Genomic DNA, 14,567 nt, shown 5'->3' on the forward strand with positions numbered 1-14,567 from the left:
GAAGAGGGAGAGATCAACCTTAGGCCTCGTACTGACAAAGGCAAAACTAAGGTTGGTACTAATGAAAATGCAATTTCTCCATTTCAGGTTTACCAACAGAATTGGGAGAAATTAAACACAAGAATTGGCATCAACCCAGCCATGGTTCGAGTTGATGTTGCAGGAAAATATCCTAGGGTATGGATGAAACAAAATTCATATCCAAAGGAGGTCAAAGCCTGGTATGAATTTGGGGCTCTTGCCTCAGTTTATACTACTTCGCCCAGCTTCCCGGAGATATCAGCATTACCAAAATGGATTCAGGAAGCTGTTCATGAGACTTGGGCAAATAATGATCATTTGTCCAGAGGAGATGTTTTGGAGCTATACTTTTTCAGTGCAGCACCAGAACCAGCAGGAAAAGGCTCACACGAAGCCTTTCATTTTATCAAGATAAGGAGGCCAGATGTGAATTCTCAAAAATTTATAAAGGATCCTCCTACAAATGAAACCCCCTTAATCTCTTTATTTAATGAAGATGACATATCTACCAGGAGAGCATGGGGTATCTGGGTCTGTCTCACGGATATGGACAAAGTCAAGTTTTCATTTAACTTTTACCAAAATTCTTTAAATGGATCATTCCTGTTAAACACTATGACAGGAAAAACTACAAGCTTTGCAGAAGACCTATTCGAGAAGAAAAGAAATCTTTTGTGGAATAGCAAGCTGCCGGCAAGTAAAGAGACTCGCCGAAAGTTCTGTAATATGGCACACATAGAAAGATGGTCAGAAAACATCTGCCCTGAATGCCAGAATCAGAAAAAACCGGAATTCGGTAAAGGTTTCAAACCGAGATCTGATCGGAAACATCTTACCGAAGCAAGGACAAGTGGGGAAGGACCACATTCACATTTTCCTCGAGGACACAAAAAGCCGAAGATTCCTCGACAAAATTAAAAGGGACATGTGACTAAACCCACTAACAAAAAGAGGACTACCATGTGAGTGAAGAAAACAGGACCACCAATAATCGGTAGAAAAGGACACAAGAACCACTAATAATGAGTGGTAAAAGACGGAAGAACATTGGATACTTTATTCAAAAAAAGAATCCAATAAAGAGAACAAGAAAACTGGTCTCGAAATTTTCATCTATAAAATAAGGACATATTGGAACCAGTAAAAAACACCAAGAAAGAAACCTAAAAGAAAATGTATTTTACATATCTAAAGGATTTAAAAAGAAAACTCAAGTATGAAAGGAAGGAGCTGAAAGCTCTCCGATCATTAGTCCTAATGTTCCAAGAGAAAGGGGACGAAATTACAGCTGATCTTATTCAAACGCATTCCTACTGGCAGTGCGGTGAAATAAAAGAATGGGAAAAGTTGATGTCTAGATTAATAATCTAGAAAAAGAAGGAAATGACCACTCAACCACTATATGGTCCCAAGCAAGCTGTAAAGGCTTATGAATATTTGAAGTCCGAGTTTCAAATCCGAAGGAAGCCTTCTATAAATAAGGCAGTAAGAAGGAAGTGAAGATCATCGAACATTTTCCTCATTTCTTTCAATCATAAGTTGTAATATTTTCTCTTTCAAGTTTATGTGTTGTTCAAGTTCAGCTACTATTAGTAGCTAAACAAGTCTCTCCTCCTCTGCAGGAGATTATTATGTAATAATAAATGTTTGTGTTTGAATAAAGAAATCTTTGCTCGTAGCCCCTCTCATGTATTATTTTCAAAATTTTATCTTTTGCTGTACACCCTAAGGTAGGAAACGAATTAGGGTTGTGCTAAGTGCTGCTGAAGGAATCTACGTCAGTAACCATCGGTTGCGATTGTGTGGTTGGAGTGTGAGGAGCAGTTCGTAAAATACGGTGGATATAACCCGGTGGCATTCTGGTCAAAGAGGTAAAAAGTTTAATTTATTTAACGGAAGCATGATGGGCCATTAAGGGAGTTAAAAAATTTTAAAAGAAGATTACTGTTTTAAAATAAAAAGGGGTATAAATTTAAAAACAAGAGGTGAGGAGGCTATAAATTTAAATGCCCCGCGGAACAGTTGGTTGGAAAAACTCAGCTATAATTAAAACGACGGTATATTTTATTTCGAAACTTTTATTAAAAAAATAATAATAAAGTTAATTGTTCGTTGAATGGAAAAAAAAGGGAAAATTTTTTATATTCATAAATGTTGTGAAAAAGTAAAAATTTACGGTAAAAAGTAAAAATCTCAAACTCTCAAAATTATCACACTACACACTTTATAATATTTTTCTCTCAACTCAATTGTGATTTTCTTCACAAATGAGAGATCTATTTATAGAAAATTTTTACAAATAATCCAAAAATAAATTACATCATTACCTTCATCATCACACACAAATTTCAATATTCAACACCTAATTTTACCTAATTTTCAACATTCAAATATTCAACATTCAAATATTCAATACACACATTTTAAATATTATTTTTCAACACTCCCCCTTGTGATGATGATCATAATGATTGTCTTCATTACGTGTTTTTATACTGCATCGTTAAAAACCTTACTAGGAAAAACCCATTGGGATAAAAACCATAGTAAGAGAAAAAAAGTGCAGTCACGTAAACTCCCCCTCATGTCGACAAGAACAATTCTTCACAGATTTCGTAGATTGCGCATCCCAATATTATATATGTGCTTTATAAATATTGTCGTAGGAAGTGCCTTTGTGAAGAGATCTGATGAGTTTTCACTTTATTGAATGTGACGAACATCAATATATTTATTCTTCTCAAGCTCCTTGGTGAATGCGAAGAATTTAGGAGGAATATGTTTAGTTCTGTCGCTTTTTATGTATCCTTCTTTCATTTGAGCAACACATGCAGCATTATCTTCATATAGTATCACAGGCTTCTCGTCGAATGATAATCCGCATGAGATTTGGATATGTTGGGTCATTGATTTTAACCACACACATTCACGGCTTGCTTCATGTAGTGCAATAATCTCGGCATGATTTGATGAAGTTGTTACGAGCGTTTGTTTCTGTGAACGCCAAGAAATTGCAGTGCCTCCACGAGAAAATACATATCCAGTTTGGGAACGTGCCTTGTGTGGATCAGATAAGTATCCAGCATCGGCATAACCAATTATACTTGGATTAACATCTTTGGAATACAAAAGTCCCAAGTCTGTCGTTTCTCGTAGATAACGGAATATATGTTTAATTCCGTTCCAGTGTCTCTTTGTTGGATATGTTCTAAATCTTGCCAATAAATTTACGGCAAAAGATATATCAGGCCTTGTACAATTTGTAAGATACATAAGGGCACCGATAGCACTTAAATATGGTACTTCTGGACCAAAAATATCTTCATCATCTTCACATAGACGAAATGGATCTTTTCCTATGTTTAATAATCTAACAACCATTGGAGTACTTAAAGGATTTGATTTATCCATATTAAAACGTTTAAGGATCTTTTCTGTATAATTTTTCTGGTGAACAAATATTCCACATTCTTTTTGTTCAATTTGTAAACCCAGACAATACTTGGTTTTTCCAAGATCCTTCATTTCAAATTCTTCCTTCAAGTATGACACAACTTCATGAATTTCATTATTCGTTCCAATGATGTTTAAATCATCAACATATACAGCAATAATTACGCATCCGGATGTTGTTTTCTTAATGAAAACACAAGGGCATATTGAATTATTTACATATCCCTTTTTCATCAAATGATCACTTAGCCGATTATACCACATTCGGCCAGATTGCTTTAACCCATATAATGATCTTTGTAATTTCACAGAATAACATTCTCTGGGTTTTGAACTTTGTGCTTCAGGCATCTTAAATCCTTCAGGGATTTTCATATATATATTACTATCAAGTGATCCATATAAGTAAGCTGTAACAACATCCATAAGACGCATTTCTAAATTTTCAGATACTGCCAAGCTAATCAAATACCGAAACGTAATTGCATCCATCACGGGAGAATACGTTTCTTCATAATCAATTCCAGGCCTTTGAGAAAAACCTTGTGCAACAAGTCGAGCTTTATATCTTACTATTTCATTTTTCTCATTTCGCTTTCGAATAAAAACCCATTTGTATCCAACAGGTTTTACACCTTCAGGTGTAAGGACTATAGGTCCAAAAACATTACGTTTATTTAGCGAATCCAATTCAACCTGGATGGCATCTTTCCATTTTATCCAATCCTGCCGATTTTTACATTCACCAAAAGATTTTGGTTCATGATCTTCATTATCATTTATGATGTCGATTGCCACATTATAAGAAAATATATCATCAATTTCTTCTATATCTTTTCGGTCCCATATTTTTCCAGTATTAATATAATTAATAGAGATTTCATGATTCTCGTCAGTTTATGGTTCTGACAGAACATTTTCATCATCATGTGTTTCTTCAGGAACATCATTCTCTATTTTGTGATCATTGTGTTTCTCTATGAATTTTCTTTTTCGAGGATTTTTATCCTTGGAACCGACTGGCCTCCCACGTTTCAGGCGTTTTACGACATCATGACTTTGTTCAATTTGTTTCTTTGGAATTTCAATTCGAGCAGGAGCATTTACAACATGTATATATGATTTAGTTACCTCTTTTGTATCTGTAAATGCATTTGGTATTTGATTTGCTATTCTTTGCAAGTGCACAATTTGCTGTACATCTTTTTCACATTGTTGTGTTCTTGGATCCAGATGTAACAATGATGATACATACCATGTAATTTTCTTTTCGGTATGTTTCTTGTCTCCCCCTAACATTGGGAAGATTTTCTCATTAAAATGACAATCAGCAAAACGTGTTGTGAACACGTCGCCTGTCTGAGGTTCAAGATATCGAATGATTGATGGACTATCATAACCGATATAAATTCCAATCTTTCTTTGAAGTCCCATTTTCTTTCGTTGAGGTGGTGCAATAGGCACATACACCATACATCCAAAAATTCTCAGATGAGAAATGTCTGGTTCTTTACCAAATGCAAGCTGCAATGGGAAGTATTTATGATATGCACTTGGTCTGATGCGAATTAATGCAGCGGCATGTAAAATTGTATGTCCCCATATAAAAATAAGGAGCTTTGTTTTCATAATCATTGGTCTAGCAATCATTTGCAGACGTTTAATCAATGATTCAGCAAATCCATTCTGTGTATGTACATGAGCAACAGGATGCTCAACAATGATTCCCACAGACATACTATAATCATTGAAAGTCTGGGAAGTAAATTCACCAGCATTATCAAGTCTAATTTTCTTGATTGTATAATCGGGAAATTGATTCCTCAATTTTATTATTTGAGCAAGTAATCTTGCAAATGCAACATTTCGGGTTGACAATAAACATACATGTGACCATCTGCTGGAGGCATCAATCAATACCATAAAGTATCTGAATGGTCCACATGGTGGATGGATTGGTCCACAAATATCACCCTGAATACGTTCAAGAAACATTGGTGATTCAGTTTGGATTTTGGCTGGTGATGGTCTTATAATAAGTTTTCCAAGAGAACATGCTTTACATTGAAACTTATTATTCTGAAAGATCTTCTGGTCTTTCAATGGATGACCATGTGTATTTTCTATAATTCTTCGCATCATTGTTGAACCAGGATGTCCTAATCGATCATGCCAATTGGTTAATATTGAAGAATTATCAATTACCATGTTTGATTCAATGGGACGTATATGTGTATAATGCAATCCAGTAGGGAGCATTGGTAGTTTTTCAATCACATATTTCTTTCCTGATTTATATGTGGTAAGACACATATATTTCTCATTCCCTTCATTCATTGTTTGAGTATCATACCCATGGGAATATATATCATTAAAACTCAACAAATTTCTTTTCGATTGTGGTGAATATAAAGCATCATTGATCAAAAATTTTGTACCATTAGGTAACAAAAATTGTGCTTTACCACATCCTTTAATCAAGTCTACAGGACCTGATATTGTATTCACCGTTGTTTTTGTTGGTTTTAGTTCCAAGAAATATCTTTTATCTCGGAGGATAGTGTGCGTTGTACCACTATCNGAGTTGAACCACTCAAAGGTTCACTGTGTTCAGTAAAGTTGGTCTCCTTTTCTTTCCCCTTTATTGATTCTTTATAAAGTTTACAAAGGTGCTCAGCGGCTCGACAAATACGGGACCAATGTCCTGGAGTACCACATCTGAAACAAGAACTTTCAAATCTTTTTGAGTGATTCTCATTAACATTCATATTCTCTTGATGCCTTTTCAGTGGATGGTTTGGGACGCTCTTTTGAGATGAGTTATAGAAATAACTATCTCGATTATTTTCAAAACCACGGCCGCGTCCATGACAACGAGCACTTCCACGTCCACGTCCACGACCACGACCTCGATTTTGTCCTCGACCAAAATCTTGTCTATAACTTTGATTTTGGTTTCCAGGTTTAAATTCATTTTTGCTTACGACATTTACTTCAGGAAATACCGTTGAACCAGTGGGTCGTGCCTGATAATTTCTCATTAAAAGCTCATTATTCTTTTCCGCCACAAGAAAACAGGCGATAAGTTCATAATATCTCGCAAATCCACGCACTCTATATTGTTGCTGTAAAGTTATATTTCATGCGTGAAATGTGGAAAATGTTTTTTCAAGCATTTCCGATTCCGTAACCTCATTTCCACAAAATTTTAATTGCGAGATTATTCGATACATCGCTGAATTGTAATCACTGACTCTCATAAAATCTTGGAATCTCAACGTATTCCATTCATCTCGGGCGGTCGGAAGTAGAACTTCCCTTATATGTTCAAATCTTTCTTTTAATCCCTTCCACAAAATCATGGGATCTTTTTCAATCAGATATTCACATTTTAATCCGTCGTCGAGATGTCGACGCACAAATATCATGGCTCTTGCCTTTTCTTGTGATGTGCATATGCCATTTTCTTTTATGGTCTCATTTAGACCTAATGACTCAAGATGCATTTCTACATCGAGAGTCCATGGCATATAATTTTTCCCCGTAATATCAAGAGCAATGAATTCGAGCTTTGCCAAGTTAGCCATGGTGGTACTAAAAAGAATTATGATGCATTTTATTAGTTAATGAATATTGCAATACAAAGTAATGGATAAACAACAAGTACAAGCATTCGTAAAAATAAAGAAAACACACGAGGAGGATATTCTCCGATAAATACAAGACTCGTGAGTATGATAACCAAAGTAATTAAAAATAACTTTGTGAAAGCCATCTTCTTTTTTCTTCAAAAATTTGATGAAGAATAATTTTAGAGAAGAAGAGAAAGTTGGAGTGATTGAATGTGTTTGTGAGATCATATTTATAGGGCAAAAACTAGCCGTTTTGTTACCGTTTATGACCGTTGGTGTACAAGAAAATAAATGTATGTATTTGTATAATTTTATGGTAATAATATGGTGTATATAATATTAGTAATGTTTTAAATAATTATGTATATCATATCACAATATTATAATGAGGTGTCATAAGATATTTTGTTTAAAAATCTTGTAGACTTTTATACTTGTCGTATCCCTTACCGGGAGTGTGGGATGTCGTCTTAACATCCTCACAGGATTTATAACAAGTTTTTGAAAAATTTATTTTATTATAACATTATATTATATATTAAGTATATACACAATAAATAAATAAACAGTAAAATAAATATTATTACTTTTGTTACCTTTTTCTTCGGTTTTGGAGCTTGGAAAAATATGGAGGACTTTTAGAGCTTCGTGCTGATAACGTGTTGTGTAAAAGTAAAAATTTACGGTAAAAAGTAAAAATCTCAAACTCTCAAAATTATCACACTACACACGTTATAATATTTTTCTCTCAACTCAATTGTGATTTTCTTCACAAATGAGAGATCTATTTATAGAAATTTTTTACAAATAATCCAAAAATAAATTACATCATTACCTTCATCATCACACACAAATTTCAATATTCAACACCTAATTTTACCTAATTTTCAACATTCAAATATTCAACATTCAAATATTCAATACACACATTTTGAATATTATTTTTCAACAATAAATAAATTAAAAGATAGTAATTTTTTTAATAACATATACGATTGTATACATATCATCCACTTTTTAATAAAACCAAACAAATAATTAGGATGGTTTCAATATACTTATTGTTATTATTAATTAAGATGATTGTATATTCAATAAATATATTGTCTTTTTTTAAAAAAATAGGTAAAAAAAAATCTATGTATCAATTCTTCCGATTAACCAATTGAATTGTTCGATTTAAATGTCAACCAATACAATTTGGTGAAAAAGAAAAAAAGAAATCAACTCCATTTGCTTGGATAATAAAAGATTAAATGACTAAATGAAAAAAAGAGAAATAATAGATACACTATGTTGCGTAAACTTCATATTTTCTGCAGTACCAAAGATTACAAATCCAATTGATGTAATATTTCAACATAACCAGACAAGATGAAGTTCAATCGGTATAGTTTTTGTTCAAACTGGATTCTAGAACAGTCTCTCTTTTCTGCTGTTTCTTGCTGGAAAATGTGAAGAGGAAAGAGCATGTCAATCAAGATTGTACATTTTTCATTGTGATGCACAAGTATACATCGAGACTTAAAGTGGACGACTACCTTGATTGAGCTATGTTGCTATTTCCCCTTGACCATGCCTTTCCTCCCACTTCCAGAGACAACTTCATCCATGCTTTGCCCGCTTCGTCTATACCTGCCACCAGACGCCACAAAATCTGGACAAGGCCGATAAGCCTTTATCGGCCACCAACCAAATCCCGGGACAGTGGCAATCCCACCTTGAATTCTTCCTTCACCGTTACAACCATTTTCAATCTCCTTTTTTCCACAGGCAGGGCAACCCCTGTAAAAACACATGTACAGAAGGAACAAATTGGATAATATGTATATGATACAATGCCATTTCTCGTAATATCAGAATATTTTGGGAAGAGCAACTTAACTTCCCTGCAAATTTTACCGGAGTTGCTAAAATTCAGTTTCAACCATCAACTTGCATTCCATTTAGTCCACATATTTCTAACTTATGGTTAAGACACGCCATTTCAAAGATTCATGCATCAGTTGTCTCAAAGAGAGAAAAAGCAGGCCCTTTCTGGCATTTATAGTTCACAAGATCACTTAGTAGATTAAAAAAATTATGAACAGAACTTCACTTCAATAGTTAAAAAATAAAAAATAAAGTACATCGAAATCCAATTCAATAGACTAATTTATAAGTTGAAGGACCTTTCGAACTGAAGTGTCACCCAGGGGATTCAACAAACTGCTGGAGGGATGATGCTACATGAACTTCTAAAAAAGTTAAATACGAGATTTAAAATTTTCCAGGTATGAAGACAAATAGCGTGACTCTCAAGTGGTTGCACAAAGATCGAGACTTGGGTCACACCAAGGTATTAATCACAGGTTTTGATTAGTTAGTGTTAATTCATGGAAACATCGACAGAAATCTTGAATATACATGAAATTTCAATTTCGCTTTGGAGTTGAATATGCAAGTCTACGGTGATATGATGATATTTTGAAAATGTATGCAAGTCTATCATATCAGCTTACAAATCTTGTGAGAACAAAAAGAGTAGCAAATCCCACCTCAAAAAGCATATAATTCTATGCAAACCTAACTTCTATATATAAGAATTGATTTAGCCAATCTCCGAGCTAAAGGAACTTGAACCCACCAAGAAAAACATCCGCAATACAATTCTTGTCCTATAAATCATCACATCAAAAGAAATTCACATTAATTGGGAAATGAAGAGAAAATATTACGTGACAGAAGGAGGAGTCCCACTTTCTTCCTCGCATTCTCCTTCTTCAACAACAACAGGAGTTTCGGGTGATGAAACTGAACTTGTGGCGAAAGTATAATTGAGAGTCGATGTTGAAGATATTTGAAGTTGGCTTATACTGAGGGATAAATTTGAGTTACCAAATTGTTTTCTTGATGAGGGGAATTTGTGGGCCGGTGGCGTCGGCGGAAAGGGGCGGAAGAAAATGGTGGTTTCACAGCCGCGGGTAGAGGCGGTTGCGGCCATATTATCTCTTCCTCCGCCACTCAAGTCTCAGCCAAGTGCGCGTGTGCGTGTGAGAGAAAATTGGGGTTTTTTAATTAACTAATATAAAAATAAATAAATAAATAAATAAATTGCCAAAATATCATATTACCCTATTTTTAATTTATAAACCCATTAATACTCCTTTATTTATATATAATTATATTATTTAGAATATTACTTTCATCCCTCCATTCCCAACATCCCACGGAGAAGAAATCTCTTCTAGATAAGGTGTCCAATTTGGGTGGGTTGAGTGAGTTAGGTCGGATTGAGTAATAGTACTATTCAAAAATTACTCAATCAAACCCAGCCCGAACCCGAGCAAACCCGATAACTCTCAACCCGAACAACCCGATTTTGAATTTTTTTAAAGAAAATTAAATAAAATTCAAAAAAGATATATATTTTAATTTAAACATATAATAACAAAATCTCCCTCGTATATATGATTTAAATTTGAAAGTCTAATTGTAAAAAAATAAAATATATTTACTAAATCAAATAAACAATTGTTTAAAAATAAAAATGTTCGAAATAAATATTAAATTATAAAAATTTATGATATAAATATACAATAAATATTTTTTTCCAGACATAAAATATATAAAAATATAGGCAATATTTATTAATTATATTTTTTAAAAAAAAATTAAAATTTTCAGGTCAACCTGCGAACTGAACCAACCCAACCCGACCAAATCCAAACCTGATTTTTTTCGGGTTGAACCGTGTCGGGTTGGTGGGTCGTGTCTGATTTTGACACATCTGCTTATAGACAATACTAAGAAGAAATCCCGCAACGGTAAGAGGAGAATCATATTTTAGGTTTATTATTCACTGCTGTTACAAATTCGAACATTGTATTTAGCTTGATTTTTTTGTTACTAGTTGAAATTCGGATGAGTTTTTATATTGTTATTTGTTCTTGTATGTTCTCTCACTATTATGAACCTATTTTCCCCAATTTTTAGATTTGTTGTGGTTACTATTTGAAAGAAATATATTATTTCTTATTTAGTTTGCTATATTGATAATATCAATTTACAATTTTGTATTTCTAGATTATGAGATTTAATTTAATGTTTAGATATTAGATGATTTGTTTTTAATTTGATATTTATCTCTAAGTTATATTATCTTTATTTAAAATAATTCTTTTCTAATAAAACTCTTGTGTTTCTATATATTATAGGACTCTTGGATGGAATAAAGGTGGATGTCAAATAAAGAATATATATAGAGAGCTTATAGGCCGGCATGACATAGAGTTTTTGCAGAGAAGAAAAATATGAGAGCTGAACAAATTTTGATTAGAAGCTTTTTGTGTGATCAGTTGATCACTTTGCTGTATTGCTGATCCGGCCAAACTCTCCAATAGATGAAATTCTTTCCTTTTGTGCTCTGCACGTTTCCTCTTGATATCGGGGGGAAGTACATCGTATTTAAAATTAGCTGGAATGTTCCATTCATTTGCATTGGGTATTGGATATATGGCACCAGTATAAACGAGGGCTCACATTTCAGATGAGTAGTAGGGCGAACAAAAGTCATACAAATCTAATTTTGCCCCATTAATTGTTGCAATTGTATGAGCACATGGAATTTTATCAAGTTGAAATATTCGATAACTACAAGATTTATCAGATAAATTAACAACTTCATCTTTCCCATCATCATATTCTTGATACTCAAATGCATTAAGTTGAGATGCTTTTAACCGTTGTGACAATGTAAAATTATCTCTCAAGATAGCCTCTGTCGATGGAGTAAGTGTCGTCGTAGCTGAACCTGTAGCATTTCGATGCTTGTTGAACCACTTTGATGTTAATTTATGAACTGCATCCAACAATGCTACAATTGGCATCTCTCTTTCAGTCTTAAGTAGTGCATTTATTGACTCCACCCCATTTGTCATCATTATATTGTATCTAGCACCGGGAGAATAAGCTCTGGACCATTTGTCAGGAGATGAATACATTTTAAGATACGATGCAATGTTAGGATACCTTTATTTCAAACATCCGTACAACTCATCAAATTCAGATACTTTGTATGCATACGCTGTTTTCATAAACAAATCAGTCTCACCTTTTCCGCCAGACACTCTTTTAAGGTTTTGTGAAAGATACCACGAGCAATGTACATGCGATGCATGCTTATATATAGTACAAACAAAATTAATAATAGATATATGTCTGTCAAAAATGATTACCACGTTAGGATCATCATGAATAAACTCCTTCAATTTCTGGAAAAACCATGCCTATGAATCATCATTCTCCGAATCAACAATGGCTCATGCTATAGGATATTGATGAAAGTCGTCATCTCAGGCCGTAGCAACAAGTAAACAACCTCTATATTTGCACTTTAAAAATGTTCCATCAACAAATATAACTTTTCACATTCTATGAAATCCATCAATGCATGCCCCATATGCAAGAAACATATATTTAAATCTACATGTTGAATCTGTCACCAAATCAGTTTTCGAGCATTTATTCACATGTTTAATCATGTGCAAATATGAAGGCATAATTCTATAACTCTCTTCAGGACTTCTAAGTAACTTATCCAAAGCAACTTGTCTTCCCTTCCACGCTTTGAAGTAACTAATTTCAACACATTTATTTTGCATCATCGTAATTATGGTTTTTGGTTCAGGCAAGCTGAGTTGTCCTTTAAAATTTTCAACCAAAATCTTTGCTACAAACTCTGAAGTTGCTTGTCGATGTATTTTCCTCCAATATGAAAGGTCACAAGTATGTGTGTTACGATAAACACGTATAGAAAATTGTGATGAATTCTTTATTTGTGATGGACATATTTTCCAGCTACAACTCGGTGTCACACATTTAACATCATAAATTTTTTTGTTGGATTTCCGAACATCTATTTCAAAGGACGCATTTAAACAATTCTTAAACAACTCTGTTTGAAATTCATCCTTGCTCCCAAACTCTTCTCCGACAAAAAAGTTAAACAAATCATTAAAAGAATATGTCACATTCCCTTCAATATCTCCTACCACAGCTAATAATGTAGAATATTGTACATCTTGTCCAGGATAATAAAATTCAACTTATGTATTCTGTGTTGTATACAATGTAAGCTCATCAACATGATTTTTTTAATTCAAAACAAATTCATCATCAACTATTTCAGTTACCACATTATCAATCTTTGCTATTTCATCCACCACATTTTCATGCTAATTCATTTTATCGTCTAAGTCATTCTTAAAAAATACCCCATCAAAATATTCATCATATGTTCTCTCATTACCACCATATATTTCAGTTTCACAGTTGTTAACCTTCTCATCATCTCTGCAAATTTCAACATCTGTAGCATTGTCATTTTTTATAACTGGTTCCGAAACCACTTGTTTTGATAATTTCAACATGAAGCAAATGTCTAACATTTGAAAAGCCAAAAGACAGATATGTTGTCAATGCTCGTGAGCTTTTTATATATATTGGTCTTGGATTACATACCTCAAATTTTGGCAAGTAACTTAGCTTCAATAAAATATCATGTCTATCCAAATGAAGTGTCTCAAAAATTACATCTTCAACATCTTCAATACTTACGTCACTCTCATCAATATATATAGCATGCCAACCCGAATTACTTTCAACACACCATGAATATTTATGTTCATTGTCAGCCTTCCATTCACCATCAAAATTAATTAAGATTTGAATCATATCTCTGTCCACACAATCTGTAAAAAAATATGTATAAATAATGGATGTAAAGGAGTTGGAAATATACAAATTGACATATTTAAATTCATGTATTAAATTATGGAAATAAATGTAAATAATTTACTTTTATGACATGGATAACCTACTAAACGAAATAAAATACCGATCGCTCATCTTTCCCTAAATCTTCCATGAAAATACATGTGAAGAATAACTGACTGCAATATATGATTTAACCTACATAAAAGTAAACGACTGACTAAATGCTTTTAGCTGACTGCAATATATGATTTAATCTACTGAAACTTAACCGACTGACAAAATGATATTAACCGAATGCAATATATAGCTTATCCAACCGAAATAAATGTTTTAACAACTGAATGACAAATGAAATTACTTGAGTAGAGGATAATCCACATAAATGAAAACATAAATCGCCAAATAAAATATCTTATATCGATCTTCCAATGATCCCGTGAAAAAATATATTATATGAGAATGAAAATGTCATTAAGCTTTAATTCTAATTTCTATTTCCTTGGAGAAAAGAAAATGAAGAGGTTGAGAATGCTAAGAATGAAATGAAGACTGAGAATGAGAAAAATGAGAGTAAATGGACAATGGCGTAGATGCAAAGGAAGAAGAGAAAAAAGAGATCAAAGTTGTGAGCGTGAAAGAAAAGGGAGAGGAAGTTGGGTTTTCTCAATTAAGCTCAAAATCCTATTACTTAATATTTAGATTAAC

The 14,567-nt window shown here is 33.3% G+C and overlaps 2 protein-coding genes across 2 annotated transcripts; both read right to left on the minus strand.

Moving 5' to 3' along the window:
• Window positions 1–8,376: 8,376 nt before the first annotated feature.
• LOC140983542 (uncharacterized) lies at window positions 8,377–10,150 on the minus strand. Its single transcript, XM_073450629.1, has 3 exons — window positions 9,824–10,150; window positions 8,648–8,891; window positions 8,377–8,551 (listed from the first exon to the last, which is right to left on the minus strand). The coding sequence occupies exons 1-2, from the start codon at window positions 10,087–10,089 to the stop codon at window positions 8,666–8,668; spliced, it is 492 nt and encodes a 163-aa protein (XP_073306730.1). The 5' UTR covers window positions 10,090–10,150; the 3' UTR covers window positions 8,377–8,551; window positions 8,648–8,665.
• A 1,473-nt stretch (window positions 10,151–11,623) lies between these two features.
• Window positions 11,624–12,088, minus strand: LOC140982119 (uncharacterized). The gene has a single exon (XM_073448537.1). It carries the CDS (start codon window positions 12,086–12,088, stop codon window positions 11,624–11,626), a length of 465 nt encoding a protein of 154 aa, XP_073304638.1.
• Between the last annotated feature and the right edge of the window lie 2,479 nt (window positions 12,089–14,567).

Source organism: Primulina huaijiensis, chromosome 8, assembly GCF_012295235.1.
Source record: "Primulina huaijiensis isolate GDHJ02 chromosome 8, ASM1229523v2, whole genome shotgun sequence".
NCBI classification, from domain to species: Eukaryota; Viridiplantae; Streptophyta; class Magnoliopsida; order Lamiales; family Gesneriaceae; genus Primulina; species Primulina huaijiensis.

What these genes read in the sequence shown, in the direction of transcription:
- LOC140982119 (XM_073448537.1), bottom strand. Translation starts at nt 12,088, where the DNA reads ATGTATTCATCTCCTGACAAATGGTCCAGAGCTTATTCTCCCGGTGCT.
- LOC140983542 (XM_073450629.1), bottom strand. Translation starts at nt 10,089, where the DNA reads ATGGCCGCAACCGCCTCTACCCGCGGCTGTGAAACCACCATTTTCTTC. An exon ending in GGGACTCCTCCTTCTGTCAC is followed by an intron (nt 8,892 to 9,823) that starts GTAATATTTTCT and finishes GTGTTTTTACAG; the next exon opens with GGGTTGCCCTGCCTGTGGAA.